A 20,919-nucleotide genomic window follows, 5' to 3' on the forward strand; every position below is an offset into this window, starting at 1 on the left:
AAATACACCACTCTATATTCATGAGAGCCTGCCTCAGTACTGGACAGTTTTTGCCAGTTTCTCAAGTTTCTGATTTTTCCTTGTCTCTCAAGTTTTTTAATGGAACTGGTTACATTTAAAAATTTAAACAGCTACACAGTATTTGTTTTAATGTTTGAACTTCCTGGTATATTTTAAATTCCTGTGATCAGTTGGACCATTTTCTGAAATGCTAAATCCTCAGCACTTAGAATGATGCCTGCATTATCATAGGTGCTCAATAAGCTAAAATAGAGGTGCTACAGTCTCCATTTTAGGAGGAAAGCTAAAAGTGTTAAGTTTTATTACTCCACTAGAAAGTGGAGGAAGTTGATTTTCAAAAAACACATCTGCCACACACCCTAGTTGTTTTTTTTTTTTTTTTTTTTTTTTTTTTTATGAATCTCTTCCACAGACTACTAAGAGTAGTGGTAAGAGGAGTTATAAAGGAAGTATGTAGGGCCCCTGGAATAAGAAGGAAAAATCGTAGGAACCAAGGGATTTGAAGGAACTTTAGAATAAGTTCAAAAGTGACATCAAAGAAGTAGAAAAAGACTGAAAATTCTAAGAAAGAGTAGACAATCATTTTAAACTACCCCTTAGTACAGTGTTGTGTCTTGCAGGAAATGACTCGTGATTCACCCAGAATCATACTTCTGGTATTATGGTGTAGAGAGGATTAAAAACAGTTTGTAGTCAGACCTCTGAATTTGACTCCCAGCTCTGTACTTAATAAGCTATGGGATCTCTGGAAAATTTCTTAACTTCATTGTGCTTCAGTTTTCTTATCCATAGAAATGAAGACAATAAGTATTTTTATTAAAGGTATAGGAAGATTAAAATAACTAGCATAGCTAAAATGTATGTCAGCCCAAAGTAATCTCTATATAAATATTTGCTATTTTATTTTATAAATGACAGATAAAAACTTGATAATCTGTTTTTGAAAACAACATGAAAAGGTGTGAAAGAAACATTTAGTATTTGAAGCAAGTTACACTTAGGAAGACCTCTTTTGACAAATGGAATAATAATTATGATCATGTATGCATAACTAACATAAATCAATTTGGCATTAGAAACATACACATAATAAAACATGCACCTTTCTTCATTTTAGTTAAGCTGTTCCCTGGTTTTACTTGTTTACTGTAAACAGTTGCATAATCAAACAAGAAGACTGAGAGGATATGTCTTTATGGATATTTAGATATTTTTAAAAAGCAGGGGAGGGAGGTCAGTCTTCAGAATCCTCAAATAGGAGACACTCCCAAATTCAGTCATTTTTTTAATACAGAATTCTGGTTATATCTTGGGAGTACAAACTTTTTTCACTTCTACATTAGAGAAAATATGTGTAATGTGTACCTTGCATGTTTTCTGTCATTTAGCAAAAACACTTGTGCCTTTTTTTCTTCTTTTGAAAGATAAGGTAGGGCATTTATTTCATAGCTTAAAAATTTACACAAAGCCAGTTGGAATTCTGATTCTGGTATTTACTACCAGAAGTGGTCACAGACAATGAACTTAAAGCCTCTAAGCCTGCTTCTGTAGTTGTAAAATGAGAATAAACAGCACCTACCTTATAGGTTTGTGTGAGGATTGAATAAGAAAATACATGTAAAGCTTTGGGCATCACATATGGCATAAACACTCAAAATGTTGCTCAAATCAATTGTTAAGTACTCTTTAGTGGGCTTATATCACCAGCCAAGATGATGCACAATTTTATCTCATGTAATAGTTGGATGTAGATTATGTTTTACTAGTCATTAATAAATTGTCTTGGAACTTTACTGTGGTTAATTCAAAAAGTTAAATAAATGGAAAATGACAAAAGTCAGGTATTTGGGACTATACATAATAATCACCATTGCAGTGTTTTAAATTTTAAGATATTTTTAGTTATACAAACTAATAGTATCTTTTAAACATCTCCACATTAACAGAACTGAGCTTAGACATAGTCCTACCTCTAAATCTTCATCCTCATCAATCTTTTGTATATTTTGGTAGGCAGCAGTGTAGACCTCTAAAGCTTTGCCATGAAATAACATTTCAATTGTGATAAATTCTGAAAATATAGTCTAAAAAAAAAAAGATTTGAATTTAGTCAGTTAAATTGTTTTATGAATTTAGTTAAGTACTTATTCCCCACTATAATCTTAACAAATTTTATGAAAGACCAAGGTATCTTGTTTTTCTATAAGAGAAACGAAATACAAGATACCCAAAATAAAAGTTGTGAACACTTTTTGTGGCAGAACCTTAAAATTATACAAAGTGTCTCCTGGATCACTATTCACTTCTCATTTTTTTTTTTTTTTTTTTTTTTTTGTCAGTTCTCTTTATCAGTTATCTCAATACCTGGTAATTGACAGCTCTGATGATAAAGGTCTGACTAAAATGTGTGCCACCAGGTTTTCTGATACATGCCTTTAAGTATTCCAGTTAAGTTTTGAAGCTGGTATTTTAATTAACTCCAACCCATGAAAAAGAAGACCGTATTGTGGGATAAGAGATGGATAATTATGACCAACAATGACTCTTATTTCACTTTGTATAGGTCACAGAGGGCTTTGGTGTACTGACCTAACAACTGACTATTATAATTAACAGCATTATGTTAAGTTAGTTTTGGATTTGATGCTAAGACTCTCCAGATACCCAAGGATGCCTAAGAGGTGGAATAGCTTCTGACCAGGACTGGGACTTTCTTAATTGCTAGTCTCCCTAAGATAGTTGCTAACCAGTAAAGAATGAGTGCCTTTAAGAGTGTGGAAACTCATTCAGGGAAAACAGCAGAGTGGAAGTCAGTGAGTGACAAGCCAAATCACCTCTTTTTCATGTTCAAGAAGTAAATCAGCTAAATTAGAAAGTATTATTTACCCACTAATATTAGAACCTCCATATGATTTGATTTGCAAGCAAGATGTTTAACAAGTTATTAAAGATATTAATAGGCAAGTAGGGGGAAATGAAAACTTTTCAGAGTAGATGCTGTTCAAAAAAGGATGTCAATAGGACTTTCTATCAATTCAAAAAGAATAAAGTTATATATATCTACCTCATGCAAAACAATCACCAGAAAAAATATTAAATGTATATAATATTCTAAAAACTCATAAAAACAGTAAAAACAAGCAAATACTTATGTAATCTTGGGGACAGCAACATTTCTAAGCATGTCACCAAGGCAGAAACCAACAAAACAAAGGTTTAAGGTGGCAAAAATACCATAAGCAGTAAAATGTGAAATACATTTGCACCACATTTCTTTAGAGAGTTTTCTCAATATAAAAAATTGTTTAAAATTGGGAAAATGGCCACATCCAACAGTGTTGGTAAAGAAATAAAATGTATCATTAGATACATGAAAAAGTACTCTGCTTCAACAGTAATAATAATGAAATCATAGATACTGATTTTTTTACCCATCAGATTGACTATTATTCAAATATTAATCATTGCTGCATGTATACTTATGCAAGGTCTAATAGGAAAAGAAACTGTTCAATCTTTGTGGACAAGAGTTTTAAAAATAGGTATTATAATTTAAAGTGTGTGTTTTTTGAACCAGGAAACTCTACTTCTGGCAACTTATCCCAAGAGAATAACTGGACCAGCATAAAGGTTGATATGTAAGGTCATTTAGTGATAGAATGCCAACTGCAATAGCAAAATAACCTAGATGTTCATTAGGGCTGGTTAAACTAATATCCATATTGCAAAATACTGAGTAAATCAAGAAGGAATGATATAGATCTCTACTTTTTACCATGAGTATGTCCACAATAAATTTTATGTATGGAGCAGTTAATAGTGCCTTCCTCATAAGGATGTTGTGAGAAATAAATGAGTTTATCTATATAAAATGGTACCTGGTATACAGTCAGTGCCTAAGAGATGTGTGTTTATTAATCTTATTACTATATCTCTTGTATATGTGCATAGGATAAAGTCTGGAAAGATCTAAACCAAAATGCTAGCATTTTTTGAATGCTGAGATTCCTGTTCTTCTCTATAATTTTATGGAAAAAAATCATGATATTGTGTTTATAATAAAAGGAAGCTGTTAAAATTAAATTTATGTTTCTTGCTCACATCACCCACTTCACCACATATGGAAAACTAACATACAAAAAACAAAGGAAAATTTAAAAGTGTAACTACCCCATATTTATGGATTAGAAAAATCAGTCTTTAGATGTCACTATTCCCCAAAAGATCTACAGATTTGATGCGGTGGTTATTAAAATTTCACTTGACTTCTTGGAAAAATTGATAAGCTATTCTACAATTAATACAGATCCAGAGTAGACAAATAAATCTAAAAAAAAGACTCACACAACCTGATTTTAGAACTTACCACAAAGCAATGTTAAGACAGTGTAGTACTGCATAAGTATAGTCTCAGATCAATGAGAAAGAGTGTGAGTCCAGATGTAAAAACATCAACTTATTTTCAACAAGAATATGACCACTCAATTAGGAGAAAGTGATCTCCTCAACAAATGGTGGTGTGACAATGGATAGTCTAATGAAAAAGAATGAAATTTAACCATATACAAGAATTAAATGGATGAAAGACTCAATACAAGAACTAAAATTATAAGACTATATAAGAAGAAAACAAGGATCATCACCTCAGATTCAATACAACACAAGCTGTGTCAGTAAAACACAAGAAATCAAAGTAAGCTGGACTAAATCAAAATTAAAAATTTGTGTTTCACATAACACCATCAATATAGTGAAAAAGCTGACTGGAAGAAAATAATCTCAAATTTATATAATAAGGTACATGCATCCAAAATACATTAAAAAACCCATGACTCAATTATAGAATAGATAAAAACAACTTAAAAGAATTAGAATAGGGGCAAAAGATTTGAGTAGCCATTATTTTATACCCAATAGTAGTATAGGTGCAATCAAGAAGCCTGATGAATAGGTAGTATTGAGAGAATGCAGAGAAATTAGAACCCTCATACACTGCTAGAGGGAATGGTACAATGGTGCAGGTACTTTGGAAAAGTCTGGCAACTCTTCAGTTACCATATGATCCCACAGTTCCACTCCTAGGTATATATGCAAGAAAATAAAATGTCCACAAAAACCTGGGCATGAATTTTTATTTATATCAGCATTAATCTTAATTGCCAAAGAGTAGAAACAACCCAAACATCCACTAACTGATGAATGGATAAACAAAACAATATCTATATAATAAATGGAAGGTTGTCTGGCCATAAGAGAAGAACCGATGCATGCTACAACACGGATAAGCCTTGGAAGCATGCTAAGTGAAACAGTCACAAAATACCATGCATGATTCTTTTCATGTGAAATGTCTGGAATAACCCAAACCATACAGACAGACAGATTTTGGGTTGCTTAGGTGTGGGAGGCAGGCAGGGAGGGAGACACTGACATGTATAAGGTTGAGGTGATGAAAATGTTCTCAAACTGGTGATGGCTGCACATACAAAACCAGTATATTTTATAGTTGGAATTTGAAGTGGGGATTGAACCCAAGGTGCTGTGCCACTGAGCTATGTCCCCAGGGCTTTTGAGACAGCTCCTTGATAATCCTGTTTCAGCCCCTTGAGATACTGGGAGGACTGGCAGTGTGCCACTGTGCCTGGCTTATCTCGACTTCTAAAGGTGAAGACGACTTCTCCCCCATCCCAGAACTATTAGAGGACTTCCTTTTCAGGGGCATGATACTGCAGGCAAGAAGAGCTTGAAGCTCTTCTTCGTGCACACTCCACTGTGCAGTCCGTTTCCTATTTCAGGAAATCCCAGGTAGCAAGAATTTTCTCTGGGAATTCTGCACGCATTCTCAGTGCCCCAGTATTTTACTAAGCAATGCTCAAGGAATTAACACCTGTAGGGTTAGCCAGCATGTAGGTGGAACACAAAGGTGAGCCCAAAGATCAGAGGTGAATTTTCATGGGTAAAAATTTTTTTGCAGGCACAAGGAACAGTGGTGGAGTGAGAAATTCAATTCCCATTACTAAGGAAGCCCTTAGGTGGCAGGGAATCAGGCATTCCTCCCATGTGTCCATTCTCACTTTTCAGGTTAGAGCTAATTATCTTAATAAGCCTCATCCCTCTAGTTCTCAAGAACAATTAACAATTGTAGAAGTTCATGCCCTCCCCTTATTCTCCCAGCTTGGTAAAGGCATTTGTCACAGAGCAGCCTCCTTAGGCTCTTCTGTGAGTAGCAATCTGCCAGGATACTAGCAGAGTGCAAAGCTTACGACTAAACTGAGAAGGTAAAGTTCTGAAATCCTTTCAAACTATAATAGGAAATTAAAGATGCGAATGAATGTTGTTTCAAGGATTTCAGACAGGAATTATATAACTGGCAAATAATGCTTATTGATAAGATTATAGTTTACAAAAGCAGGAAAGCTTTTCTAATAATAAGTTAAAAAAAAAAACCCTTATTAAAACTTACTACTGAAAAAATTTCAGAAAGCCAAAAAGACATCCTTAAGTGAATTTTTAAAAGTATATAAAATAGTTATAAGCAGTCCTTCTTTCCAAAATATATAAATAAAAAGCCACTGAAGACCTGTTAAATTTCATGAGTCTGAAAAAAGTTTCTGTCTGTTGATGTGTTACAATAAATAAGGCAATGATTGTGATTTTGTTGAATAAAACACCTTATTGTGGATACAAATTTATATGATTTGGCTATTACCCTGTTTTCCTATTTAATAATTGCTATTAGAAAGTCTTGTGCTATAGTTATTAATGATAGTATATTACAATGGAAAACAGATTTTTTAAAAAAACCTGCTTTATAGCTCATTTCTGGCTGTGGTGCTCTGGGAAAATTTGTATCTCTGCTTAATTTCTTTTTTAAAAAAAATTTTGTACTGGGGAGTGAATCCTTGGGCTATATTCCCAGCCTTTAAAAAATTTTTTTATTGTGAGATACGGTCTCACTATGTTGCTTAGCTAACTAAGTTGCTAAGGCTGGCCTCAAACTTGGGATGCTCCTGCCTCAGCCTCCTGAGATGTTGGGAGTATAGGCTTTCTGCTTAATTTCTTAACACCACCTAACTTTTGTGGGGCTGTTGTGAAGAATGAAAGATAATTTACATAAAGTGCCTGGAATGGCATCTGATACATAAAAACATAATGTTACTGGGAGGACTGGCAATGTGCCACCTTTAGAAGTCGAGATAAGCCTTGAAAACAACAGTCTTTGGGATAAAAAGTTGAATGTCTAACCTTTGGTTGAAATGTAGTCCCTTTATATACCATTATTTTCACATTATATGTTTTGATCTATAACATTTTTTTTCATAGAGTATGGTCTAAAAAATAGTAAATTTTTCATAAGTTTAAATAAAAATGAAGTTATAAAACTTTTTTTTAATTAATTACCTTTATATCCTTTATTTTCTGTTTTTCAAAATTGTCAATAGTTTCCTCCAAATGACGAGTTGTTCGGGTAGCATCCATTGTAGCTCTCTGTAATTCAGTTTCTGCCTGTAGAAGTATTCCCCAACCAAAGATATAAGAAAACCCAAATCAAAATCCATTCAGTTGAGCCTAGTGGTGTTACTATTGTAGTACTGACTTTTGGCATAACAGTGTAAATTGTTAAATACTATATTTCACCACATATAATAAAATGATTTATATAATAAGACATGTAGAATAAAGAATTTTAAATCTATTAAGTGACATGATTCATGATTTCAAACAAAAATACTTTCCTTGTATAAAAATCATCTTTTTCCTATCTTGAAAGATTTACTGTAAGACCGTTTTCTATATTTTCTGCTTCCATTTATTTCACTACCTATGCCATTTATCATTCTAACCTTCCCCCCCCCGCCCCCCCGTTCCCCTTACCACTTGATTATCCCCAAAAGAAATGAAGGGATTTATTAGCAAGTATTTCCAATTCTCTCAAATATTATCTCAATTTAAAAAAATAAGGTTTATCTCAAAGGACTATTGTATGGATTTAATGAAACCATCTTTTTAAAGGACTAAGGAGAGCACTCAGTAGAAGGACCTGTTGCTATGTCAGTTTCCACAACTGAGTCTAATTTTCTTTTCTTCCTTCCTTCCACAACTGAGATTGTAATTTTCTTCTTTCTTTCTTTCCTTCCTTCCTCTCCCTCCTCCCTCCCTCCCTCCCTTCCTTCCTTCCTTATCATAACACTGAAATACTTAAGGCTAGCAAGTATATAACTAAAATGTCTTATCACATCACCTTGCTTAGTTTTAATAGTTCTCCAAATGTTCTAATTTCATTATCTAATCCAGTGGAGTAGTATACACACTACAAACATCTTAGACACTAACATTACACTATTTCTATATAGTATATACTTATTACATAAATATGTACACTAATAACTAATTTAGATGTCAAGTTTAATGCTTTGCTTTTATACATGCTGAGATGTCCTACAACTACCTAGTTCTGTACTGTGTAGTCAATATGGTAGCCACTAGTCACATATAGCTATTTACATTTAAATTAATTAAAGTTAAATAAAAATGTGAAAACTGGTTCCTAGGGTACTCTAGTTGCACTTCAAGAACTCAACAGCCATATGCAGTGGCAAAGTACTGTTTGAATGCTGGATATTTCTAATTTAATCATGTATTTCTCTTTTAAATTGGTGCATTATAATTATACATAACAGTGGAATTTGTTGTTACATATTTGTACATGCATAACATAATTAGTTCAATTTCATGTATATTTCTTTAAGCATCTCTTTCTTAAGGACAGTAGTTGCCCAAAAACATTTAAAATGTTTTCTTTAGCAGCCCAACTTTCTGATTAAATTCTAATAAAGTTGTTTCTTATGTTAGAATTAGATTTACTCAAAAGTCTCATATATAATCATTTAATAACTATGGGAAAAATTTGCATTTGTCATTAAAGTTCTGTGACATGTAATATTGTGACATTTAGCCATTGGTTTCTTTTTCAAGGAAATGCATAAATTGAAATAAAGTAAAAGGTTTTACTCTAAGGATCCATTTCTTGATACACCACTTTATTACCCACCTGTGACTGAAATTTTTCATAAAGGAAAAAATACATTTCAAAGAGAATATAACAAAATTTTCAGTAAATTAAACTCATGTATTCGTATATACTATATATTTTTATAATTAGCAATTATACAGTTTCAGGATACCAAGCACTTAAAAATACGTTCATTTACCATATGGAATATAAAGTCTTTTTAACCTTAGAAACTCTCAGCTTAATCATAACTAGTATTAAAAAGATTTTTTTTTTTTTTTTTTTTTTTTTTTTTTTTTTTTTGCTGGGCTTGGGATTCTGTCATCACAGAAAGTGTAAAATAGAGCTCCTCAAGGTTTATAATGGAAAAAATATCAGTATTTGATGTCTGTTAATGTTTTGCTAAGAATATTCAAGCAAATTAATTCCTAATATTATTACATATGACTGATTCAGTTCTTGTGACTGCTTCCTTTTTGATTCATATCTTTTCCCTCCCCAAATATTGATATTTTCACTTTAAAATATATAAGACATGTAGAGCTCGCTAAACTAGGAAAGCACTGGGGACAGCAGCCATAGCTGGGACCTCTATCCTGGCAACTTCTATTCATTTTTGAAAGTCTGAAATAAATTTGAGCACAGTAACTTATCCAGAGTCACAGAGCTAGTTTTAGGAAAGTGAATATAGATTTTTTAATATTTCTTCTTTTCACTGCAAATTCTTCGAATTCTGAAATGTACCAATTTTAGTAGAAAATGCTATTAAAATATTAAGATACAGCTATCTTTATATTTAATGGAATCAGTCAAGAGTTTCAAATGAATTATAAAAGGGGGAGGGAGATTGGTGTTTTTCAAACTGTGTTACAAGAAGCTTGTTCAGAAGTCACCTGGGGCTGGCCTTAGTGCTGAGCAGGCAAAGCCCTAGGATTCTTTATCTTCTACTAGAGGGACTTCATTTATTTTACATTTTTAACTTTAGCATACTTCTGAACAGAGTCAGCTGAATTTTAAGGATGTATCCTGGTAAAAATACTATGATGTTATGATTGAACATTATATTCAATAAATGTATTTATAGATTGCATTTATTTTCTAGTCTTAGGTTGTCAAAATCCATAAATTGTAGATCTTACCCAATGAGTAAATCAATTCACCTGTAGCAGTAATCTCTTCTATTGTTGCATTTAATCCTTCCCAAACTGAAAACTTAAGTTAGAAAAAAATCTTTAGAAATGATTTTATTTCTGTATTAGTATCAATATTAATACTCCTGATTTAATTGCCAGTTGCTTAGGATTACAGGTGTTATATTTTACCTGCCTTCATATGCCCCTCCCCCACAAGAACAAAACAAAATTGATCTCTGGCTTAATTCTTAAAACACTGGTGCTCTTGCCTGACTTCTGCCTTGATTTCCAGGTGTCAGTCATAATTTTCCATTATTCTCTGGTTTGACTTGCTTAAAATGGATTCTACAATCTCTAGTTTGAGATCTTAAGCCTCAACAATTGTCTAGATGTTCCTGTCAGAGCCTCCAAAGGATACTTCCAGCCCTAAGGCTGCCTATTTTTCTTTAGTACAAGGTTGGGCTTATGTACCTTTGGTCCAAGGGAAGAAGGACCAGGCAACTGGCGCAGCCCCAGATCACTGCTCAAGGGACTCCCCTCAGGAATGGAGGTGTTCTGGAACCTCAAATGCCCCCAAAGAGCCACTCCTCATGTGGTTTCTGGCTGAGCTGGGTAGTAACAACCTTAAGGAAGTAGGAAGGAGACACATAAGGAATGGGAAAGAGAGGTAGCAGGGATAAGTTAGTGCTTTCTACACAGTCCTACCTATCCCCTATTCTTGTTGCTGGCACTGAGCAACTATTTTATGTTTTTGTTAGTCATGAACAAGTACATTCTAGGTTAGGAAATAGTAATGTTTACCACAAGAACCTTGTTTCAGTAGATACTCCTATTTAGACTCCTTTGTGTCCAGATGTGGACCTCAATATACTCTGAAACTCCTGAGGGTCTTTGGCTGAAAGTCATAATTATGGTTTCATACAAGTTTCTTTTTAAAGGATGATGGGAATTATTGTAGGATTTTTTTTCTCTCCTTTTTTCAAAAGTGGGGCAGAAAGGCATTGATATATTAGCATTAATGATAGGTTTTTAATTTTATAATTAATGTTTAGTAATCACTGAAAAAAACTCAAAAATTTGAATGTACTCTGAAAAGTCTGCATTTATGAGTGTTTTTTTTTTTTTTTAAAGTCCATTGTGGAAAAAATATAAGAGTGGTATAATCGCTTTACAATGAGCTAATTTCTATAGTGAGAACTCCTAAATAACAGTTTTTTTCTTTTCAGCATTATATTAAAAGTCTCCACACATTTAAAACTATAAATGTATAATTTCCATACACATTTACTTTTGTACTGCATACCTTACAAAACACTTTAAGACCAAAATTCAAAGGATACAATTATATGTCGATCAGATGGGTTTCGTTGACGTGTTCTTTCTAATTGACTTAACTGCTTAGCTTCTCGATTCTTTGCTGTTAGTGTTGCTTTGAGGTCATCCTGCAAATAAGCATTTTTTTGTTAATTTCTGATTTAAGAAATAAAACATTGTTTTATGAATGGAAGAATGCTTTTATTTTTATTCAGGCACCATTATCACAGGAATTATGAATACTAAAGGGTATGTCAGAAAAAGAGGGAGAGAGGGGGCATGTGTGTTTCTTTAATAATCTCTCAAAATAATGACAATTTCAATGCAAAGCTACAACCATAGACTATATATATGTATACTTTTGACTGGTGGTGGTTACATGGGCATATACATTTGAACACTTAGAAACGGAGGGATTTTATTACATGTAAATTATACATTGATTTTAAAAATTTTAAACATTCATTTAGTAAAATAATTTCTGTCCATATAGTCTTCATGACTATAAATATTAAATATTTTTACATTTCCATAGTAATGTCTTAATCTGCTGTAGATTCCTTAGTAAACTCACTAAAAATATTTCTTTTTTTTTTATAGTGGGGTAGGAGATGAGTATCAAGTCACATCATTTTTGTAGATGGACACAATACCTTTTTTTCTTATTTATTTATTTTTATGTGGTGCTGAGTTTCAAACCCAGTACCTCACCCGTGGCAGGTAATCTCTCTATGACTGAGCCACAACCACAGCCCATTATTTTTAAATAGCCAAGAAATTTATCTTTCAGAGTATGTAAACAGAATGATTACATGTTACTTTGTACTTTTTATTAAAAAGATACTTGGAAATCTCATGTCCTTTCCCAGAATACCTACTAATAGGATAAGAAAATGGATTTACTTACCCGTTTCATTCTTACAATGGTTCCATAAGCTTTCAAAGGTTCAACTACTTTGGCTTCAAGTCTTTCAACCTATTGAAAATTATTATAAAATGTAACTGAAAAGAAACATATAAAGATATCAAATTTTAAGTGCTGAAATAAAATGTTGTTTAACTTGAAATAATTACTGTACAGATTAATAACTTTTAAATTTTAAATTAAAAACCACTTTTTAACCCATCTTTATGAGTAAAACAATAATCACCAGAAATTTTTAAGATAGAATCTAAACTCAAACACGTTAAAAACTGGTAAGCTATACAGTTAACAATAAAAGCAGAAAAATATCCAGTATACAGTATGACAAAAAAATGTCTGAGATTTCCAAGGAGCTGATTCATGTCACACAATCTTAGTGTTTTACCTTAAAGTAGTAGTTTTCAGGTACCTTTTAAGACATCTCAAATTTTAATACAGCCACCATTTTCAGTTGTTTAACATAGTATTAGACACTTTATAGATATTAGTTCTGAATTATAATACTTCAACTTTCCAGAAAATTGAAGCTGAAAGATACTGCATACTGAAAATAATCCTCAAAAGCAAAAATGCTTAGGGATTACTATATTAGCTGCAATTTTTTTCTGAGCCATTTGTGAATTATCAAACCCTAGATCACAAGTGGTCTATATTGCTGATCAAGCATATTGCTGAACTCTTTTTTTTTTTTTTACCTAGAATTGAACAGTTTTTCTTAAACATTATAGTTTTAATCACATAAAATAATTGAATGATTCTTTTACTAATAACTAGTAGAAGGAACTGAAGAAACTTTATTTTAAACCAGCAAGTACATACATAAAATATAGTGTAAGAAAAAAAAAAACACTTGGACATTAAAATTTTGTGAGGTAAGGCAAATGACATTTATTTAAATACTAAAAATGAACATATTTTTATGGTAGAAAAGCTTTTTTTGGACACACGTTTACCTAATGTAAAATCATTTCATTTCATATTGATTTTCCTTTAGTTTCTATAAACCAAATGTATAAAATGTTTCATTTTAAAAGATTTTAGGAAAATGAAGGAAAAAAAAATCAAGTTCTCATAGAACATTTAAATATTTGGAATTCCAAAGTCAAAACCATGAATAATCAGGGCAGTGTAGTCTATACTATTTCTATAATCCATACACTGACTATACAGGGTAAGGATTTCATAGCCTTTTTTTTCCTCTTCTCCTTTCAGTTGCCTACCTTTTGTCATTGTTCATTAGCACCTCCACCATTTGGTAAGCAAGGAAAATAAAAGGAGAACAAAATAAATCAATTCACTTTGCTATTTGATAAATAGCATTGAAGTTTTCTGGAAAGGGGGAAATTATTGACTACAATAAGATTTTATAATTATCTGTGATTGTAAATTAGTTTTGAAACAAATCCCCAATTATGTATTCATGTATAACTCAGAGTGGTTTATTACCAGAGATATGTTCAATGACAAGAACTCAACATTTTCCTAAAAAGTACCCAAGAGGTTTCTACTCAAATTTTTGTATGTATAATGATGGGTTCAAATATTGTTATATTCATTTTATGTTTGATAATTGAAATTTGTTTTAGGCTTTAAAAAAAGAACTAAAAAGCACTGATGAGAAGAAAAAAAAATGGAGTTCTAACTAGGCAACTGCTGACAAGTTAACTTGTGTTTTGAAACAAAATAAATACAAGTGAAAGTGCTTATAAAATATTAAAAGGAAAACGGGGGCTGTAGAAAGAAAACAATCACAAGTCCCTGGCCACTCAAAGCAAAACACACAAACCAACCTCATCTCACATTGTCAATTTCTTTGCTTCTATGATATAAATCATAGCTTTGCCATTTATTAGCTGTCTAGATCATGAAAGCATCAATATCTTGCCCATTTAGTAACCATTCACTCATTCACATGCCAGTCTCAACATTTTCCATCTTCATCATACTTTAAAAAATGTACTTAGGTGCACACAAGACCCAAGTCATACTTTTTCTTCTCCAAAGGTACTAGGTTTAAAACCCTTTGTACACCGACATCCCTTCGCCAAAGATGGCAAACGAAGTGGGGGAAATTCAAGAATTCAAAGACTCAAAGTTTAGTTTAAAACAGTAAGATAAATCACAAAGAAACTTCCCTTTAATAGACTCACACAATGTTACAGACAAGAAAATATGCATTTATCATCAAGTATGTGTTTGCCACTGCAGTTAGGTAGGTTATAATCAAAGTCTTCAGGGTTCCTTCATCCTCTACTTCCTGGCTCATTCATATCAAAGTCGCTCTGACCTCTTTCCATACCTCTGCTTGCCGATAATCCTGAAGTTTGGCAAACTCATCAGCAAAGTTTTTCAGGCCCTGCTTTAAATGTGGGGTCTCTGTAGAGGCATACACGTTGATTTCATTCACCAGGAGGTCTGCTTTGTCTCTCAGTCTGGCAGTTTTCCGTACATAAGCAGCAAAGATTTGGCACAGCTCTCCAAAATGCTTCTCCACATTTGTGACAGCATCTTGCAGTTGTCTGGTTTGAGCGTCCCTAGAGAAAAAGGTGACACAAAAAGCAAAACATTCTCAAGATGAGATGGCTTCGCGTGAATCTGATATGCAAACATTCTCCCGGCAATCTGCAGCCTGGAGGGGAAACCCCCTCAGTGATCCCACGGTCTTCCGGGCGCACTGCGCTCCGCCAGGGCCCCTTCCGACCCTGGCCTCCCTATCCAGACCCTGCAGGCCCATAACCAGGCCCGGACCACGCGGGCCTCACTGCAGCGGGGTTGCGACTGCTTGTGCCGCTTCGCGCTGCGCGGCCCGGGCGCCCGGCAGCTCCTCGGGCTTCGGCCCCGCCAGCGGCCGTGAGGGACCGGGGCCGGGATGAGCGGTGGGAGGCGGCCGGCCCTGCCGCGGGCCCTCGCTGCAGCCCGGGGAGGTCGGCCCCAGGGCGCCGGGAGGGCCGCGCAGCCGCCGGGCCGGCTCGGAATTCCGCGCGGAGGGCCCTCGGAGAGAGGCTCCTTTCCCTACCCGAGCCCCCGCGTAAGGGCGGCCCTGGGCAGCGAGGCCCCGGGCTGTTACCGGTTTTCCAGGCTGCGCCTCAGCATCTTGCTCGCGAACCGCCAGGGACCCTCGGCCGGAGCCCAACGACGGGGGCTTAGAGACTCCGGAACGCGAGCCGCCGCCTCCGGGAGCCCGAGAGCCCGCCCCGCGCGCCGCCGCGCCGGCCGGGGCGTTTCTATGGAAACGCGGCGCGCGCCCCCACGGTCAACGCCCGAGGCGACCAGTGCCCAGCCCCAGCGCGAGCGGGCAGCGGGGCGACGCGGGGCGACGCGGGGCGACGCGGGGCGGGCGCCGGCAGCGGAGGGGAAGCCGGGACCTTTCATCCTGCGTGAGCGCCGCTCTTACCAAACCCCCAGTGCCCAGTTCTTCCAGTTGGCTGTAGGCGAAGGAGAGAAAGGCCAATCAACTGGTCACCAGGAGGGAGACGAAACGGAAGGCCGGTGGGGTCCAGGCTCTGCTTATGCTAAATTGTCTTACACTCTTGTCTGCTTTTCTCCGTGTTGAAGGTGAAACTGTGGACTCTCGGAAGGTGCCTTTGGAAGGAGAAGTGCTTACCACCTCATCTTTAACCTTTCGTTTACTCAGCAAGTAATTACTGAGTTCCTACTTTGCGGAAAAGATTCTTAGACTCTGGGAATAATACAAAGATAAGAACCAGGAGTCCCCTGTTTGAAGGGCCTGAGAGTTTGATGAGGATCCAGACATTTCAACTGAGATAAAGAGACACATTTTCCCCCTTTGAACACCCATGTCCTTTCTATCCTCTTGGCATTTGCTTAAGGTGCTCTTCCAAATAAATCTGAGTCTAAATTCAAGCTTTATTTGCCTCAAGAAAGCCCTCTGGGCTTCTCCCACACTTGGCTCATCCAGGCAGCCTGGGGGCCCTTTGCAGTGGTACACTTCGCTGATTTTTTGCTGTTTCTTAACCTTGAGCTCCTTAAGGCAGTGGAAATATGGTTTTACTCTTGTATCTCTCAGGACCTCGGTGTGACAAGATAAAAGTGTATTTTGCACAAAGGGATGTCCCTAAGACCTTTATTACCTCACTTTTAGAACTCCTCTTACTCTCACGTTACAGTGTGTACCTCTCTTCTCCCCTTGTTCAGTCAAGTTATCTGTTCAATGCTTGCTGTGTTCCAGGTACGATGCTAGGCTCTGAGAATGGAGTCATAACCTAAAGTCAGAAGAGTCAGCCTTTTATAGAGCTCATAGTCTTGGGGGAGGGATAGATGCTAATCAAACAAACAAATATATGTAATTAAGGTATGTGTTACTGTATCTGCTTTTGCTGTGTAATAAGTCACCACAAAACAGTGTCTACAACAATCGTTTGGTTAGCTCAGGATTCTGAGTGAGCTGGATTCTACTTTGGTTCTGTTCAGCTTGACTCTTTCCTACCTTTCTGGTAAGCTGGTGGGTCATCTGATCTTGGTGTGTCAGCTGATTTTGTTTGGTGCTGTGGTGTGGTATAGTTTGTACGTGCTACCTAAGGATTCATGTGTTAGAGGCTTGGACCTCAGTCTGGCCAGTAGGAGGTGGTGGACCCTTAAGAGGTAGCACCTAGGGGGAGGACCTTGGGTCTTTGGGGCCCTGCCCTTGGAAGGGATTAAGGAATTTCTGGTGGGATTCTGGTTAGTTCTCTCAAGAGGGTTGTTATAACAACCTGAGTCTGGCCTCACCCTGATAGGATCTTTTCCTCCTACACATGCTGTTGTCCTTTAGACTTATTCTGCCATGAGTCATCCCTAGAGGTGAACCAATTTGGGTGCCTTACCCTTGAACCTCCTGGATGACATGTTTGAGTTGGCTTTTTCTTGCTGTGACCAACATACCAGACAAGAACAACTTTTGGGAGGAGAAGCTTATTTTGGCTCAAGGTTTCAGAGGTTCGGTCCATGGTAGGCCAACTCCATTGTTCTGGCCCAGTGAGGCATCCAGAATGCAAACAGACAGCGGAAAGGGCCACAGGAAGATGGACCTTTTCTGGAGTCACCTCCAGTGGCCTGTTTCCTCCAGCCATGCCATACCTGCCTACAGTTACCACCCAGTGCATTGAACTAAGATGGATTAATTATGTTACAGCTCTCAGGATCCAATTAGTTTACCTCCTAACATTCCTGCATTAGTATAGGAGCTTTTGGAGGACACCTTATATCCAAACCACAGCAGACTGTGAACCAAATAAACCTTTATTTTTAAAATAAAATTAGGCTGAGTTATTTCATTATAGTAATACAAACCAGACTAATACAGAGGGCCTCACATGTCTTGGGGTAGGCAGCCTGCTAGTAGGGGCAACATGTTTCTCATTCTCCAGCAGGATAGCCAGGACTGTTCATGTGTTTCAGGGTTCCAAACCAGCGAGACAGGACAAGTCCCCCTCCATGAGTGCCTTTCAAGTCTCTCCCTGTGTCACATTTGCTGATATCTTTTTGTTTGATGCAAGACATGTGGCCCAGACCAGAGTCAGAGTGAGTAGGCATGGCACTTGTTAAAGGTAAGGGCGGTTGGCAAAGAGAAGGGAAGGATTAGTGGCTACTCTTGCAATCTAACACAGGCACCAAGAGAATACATCCTTAAAATGAATGAATAAAGAAACTGTAGTATATATACACAATGGAATATTATTCAGCCATAAAGAAGAATAAAATTATGACATTTGCAGGTAAATGGGTGGAGTTGGAGAATATCATGCTAAGTGAAATAAGCCAATCCTCCCAAAACCAAAGACCAAATGATTTCTCTGATAAGTGGTTGATGATACATAATGGGGGCGGGGGTAGGTAAGGGAAAAATGGAAGAAGGATGGATTGTGTAGATAGAAATGAGGGGTGGAGAGGGGGTGGAAGAAGGAAAGGTAATAGAATGAGACAAACATCATTACCCTATTACATGTATGAATATGCAAATGGTATGACTGCTTTGTGTACAACCAGAGAAATGATAGTTGTACTCCATTTGTGTACAATGAATCAAAATTTTAAAAAAGACTTAATTGTAGAGAACAAAGTAATTGGAATTCTCTCAGCAACTGGAAGCAGAAACTGGTTCTTTTTACCACATTTCCAGAGTTTAAAGATGGAAATAACAATATTGGACACCAAATTATCAATTACTACAATATCTGTGAAATCCTTAATAAATATTCTACCAAAAAAAAAAAAAGCTTTGGTTTGAATTAGTCAAAGAAAGACTTCGTTGAGAAAGTGACATTTGAGCTGAGATCTAAAGAATGGGAAGGGGTTAACGAGGTGAAGAGGGAGTTGTCCAGTGAGAGGGACAGCGTAGGTAAGTTGTCTCCTCCTTCCTCAAACCCATTCTCATTTCTATTTCTACCCAGAATTCCGTGTCTCAGAAATGGGACTGCCTTCCAGCTGATCATTTGGGTCAAAAACCTAGGAGTCACCCTTCTCTTCCCCACCCACCCTGGCAGTTCCCATTTGCTCTACCTTCAAAACATATCCTGAATCACTCCTCCTTCGTTGCTTGTACATCCCCATAATCCAGGCTACTATCATTCACCCTACTGCAACACCTCCCTCCCCCATTATTGGTCTCCTCACATCCACAGTTACACACAGCAGTTCATAATTAACATGTAAATAAAATCATGTCACCCTTCAAAGCTCCCTGTATGCTTTAAATAAAAATTTGAATCCTAATTCTGACCAGTATCTCATCCCCACCTACCTTCTTACTGCCCCGCTGTGACTTTCTGCTCCGAGCATGGATCAAGCTTATTTCAGAGTCAGTTTTAAGTTTGTCATTCTCTCTGCCTACTGTACTCCTTCAGGTCGTCACACGGATGGCCCCTTTTCATCATTATGGGACCGTGCTTCAAAAGCACCTACAGAGTGAGGCTTTCTCTGATTATCAAATTGCTGTCACCCAGTTTTGTTTCTCTTGAAGCACATATCACTTTCTGAAATTAACCTGTTGGTTTATATGCTAATATGTTATTTCAGTTTCCCATGACTAGGATATTCCCCTTGAAATTAGATACTTTGAGGTCTTATTCACATTGTATTCCTAGTACTACCACAGTGCTAGTCCCACAGTAGAAATTAGACAATTACTTGACTTTATCAATGAATAAATGAGTGAGTGAAGATCCCATTGTAGAGGGAGCCTCTTGTGTGTGGTAAAATGGAAGGAAGCCAATAAGGCTGGAATGGAGGAGGCGGCTATGGGATGTAGTTGGAGGGGTTGGCAGGGTTCAGATAATACCAGCCATTTTGACCATGGTAAGGAGTTTGGGGTTCTTGAATGAGTCAGGGTTCTCCAGAGAAACAGAACCAATAGTGTGAATGTGTATGTGTCTAATATAACATATAGTTTTTTAAAAATATATTTTTTTAGTTGTATGTGGACACAATCTTTATTTATTTAATTTTATGTGGTGCTGAGGCTTGAACCTAGTGCCTCACATGTGCGAGGCAAGTGCTCTACCACTGAGCTACATACAGCCCCAGTCCCCATAGAGTTTTGTTATAAGGAGTTGACTCAAGTGATTAAATAAAGGCTGAGAAATCCCAAGATCTTCAGTCCTTAAGCTGGAGACTCAGGAGAGTCAATGTGAAGTCTCAAAGACCAAAGGCCTGAGAACTAGGAGAACTGATAGTATGAGTTCTAGTCTGAGATCTGGAGGCATCCAGACCCCCAGAGCCTATGCCTCAGTCCTAGTCAGAAGCCTGAAAAAGGCTGATGTCCCATGTCATGCAGCCAGTAGGAGCAGTTCCTCCTTACTCAGTCTTTTGGTTCTATTCAGATCTTCAATTGACATTAAAGAGGGCAATTTGCTTTGCTCATTCTACAGATTAAAATGATTATTTCATTCAGAAATACCCTCAAAGTCATACTCAGAATAGTATGTGGCAAACATCTGGGCACCTGTGGCCCAGTCATGCAACATATAAAATTATCACAATTCTTATTTTAGTGTCAGTGTGAAGGTATTGACCTATTGAGCAAGGGCTAGCTTATTCGTCAGGTAACATAAAGCTTTTAGCAAAAACCTCATGTGCTGTATAAAAATTGTTGAACAAATAGGTATTATGAGTCTCCACTCAATATACGAAATGAATGTACTTTAGGAACTCTTCTGAGATCTGGGGTCCTTGATCTTATTCTCCTATCAACAGGCATTTCAAAACGTGTATCAGCACAATTGCTCTCAAGTCTTTTCACTACTCAGAGACCATGTCTTTCTTATGGTTACATTTTCTCTTAGGACACATCCATCTGATTAAAGCAGAGCTGCAGACTTGGAAGGTTGAGTACTTTGGCCAAGATCACATGGGAGATAGTAGGGAAACTGGAATTAAATTCTTTGTCTTCTTTCTCTAATGTTCTTTCCACTGCAGCAGGTACCCTCCATTCTCTTTTCATGCTCTCTCAAGATAGATTATGTTTAGCAAAGTTCTTAACAAAAATAAATGACATTCTATATTTGAAAGAAGGAAGG

The 20,919-nt window shown here is 36.6% G+C and overlaps 2 protein-coding genes across 3 annotated transcripts in view; one reads left to right on the forward strand and one right to left on the reverse strand.

The window, feature by feature from the left end:
- Cibar1 (CBY1 interacting BAR domain containing 1) overlaps positions 1 to 15,723 on the reverse strand; it is a 21,063-nt gene extending 5,340 nt beyond the window's left edge. Inside the window, exons 1-7 of the mRNA XM_047529733.1 lie at positions 15,474 to 15,723; positions 14,706 to 14,940; positions 12,389 to 12,457; positions 11,508 to 11,609; positions 9,074 to 9,079; positions 7,423 to 7,527; positions 1,992 to 2,105 (exon numbers count right to left, since the gene is read on the reverse strand). Of these exons, the coding sequence (XP_047385689.1) occupies positions 1,992 to 2,105; positions 7,423 to 7,527; positions 9,074 to 9,079; positions 11,508 to 11,609; positions 12,389 to 12,457; positions 14,706 to 14,940; positions 15,474 to 15,499 (657 nt within the window). The 5' untranslated portion in view covers positions 15,500 to 15,723. The remainder of the gene's footprint in view (positions 1 to 1,991; positions 2,106 to 7,422; positions 7,528 to 9,073; positions 9,080 to 11,507; positions 11,610 to 12,388; positions 12,458 to 14,705; positions 14,941 to 15,473) is intronic.
- LOC124967437 (translation initiation factor IF-2-like) lies at positions 15,085 to 16,605 on the forward strand. Of its 2 annotated transcripts, none has more exons than XM_047529746.1 (2): positions 15,085 to 15,827; positions 15,962 to 16,605. In XM_047529746.1, the coding sequence occupies exons 1-2, from the start codon at positions 15,276 to 15,278 to the stop codon at positions 16,022 to 16,024; spliced, it is 615 nt and encodes a 204-aa protein (XP_047385702.1). In that variant the 5' UTR covers positions 15,085 to 15,275; the 3' UTR covers positions 16,025 to 16,605. The 2 variants fall into 2 exon arrangements, with proteins under 2 accessions (XP_047385702.1, XP_047385707.1); XM_047529751.1 differs by having other exon boundaries at positions 15,085 to 15,783.
- Positions 16,606 to 20,919: the final 4,314 nt, after the last annotated feature.

The sequence above is a fragment of the Sciurus carolinensis genome, chromosome 1, assembly GCF_902686445.1.
Source record: "Sciurus carolinensis chromosome 1, mSciCar1.2, whole genome shotgun sequence".
Taxonomy (NCBI): domain Eukaryota; kingdom Metazoa; phylum Chordata; class Mammalia; order Rodentia; family Sciuridae; genus Sciurus; species Sciurus carolinensis.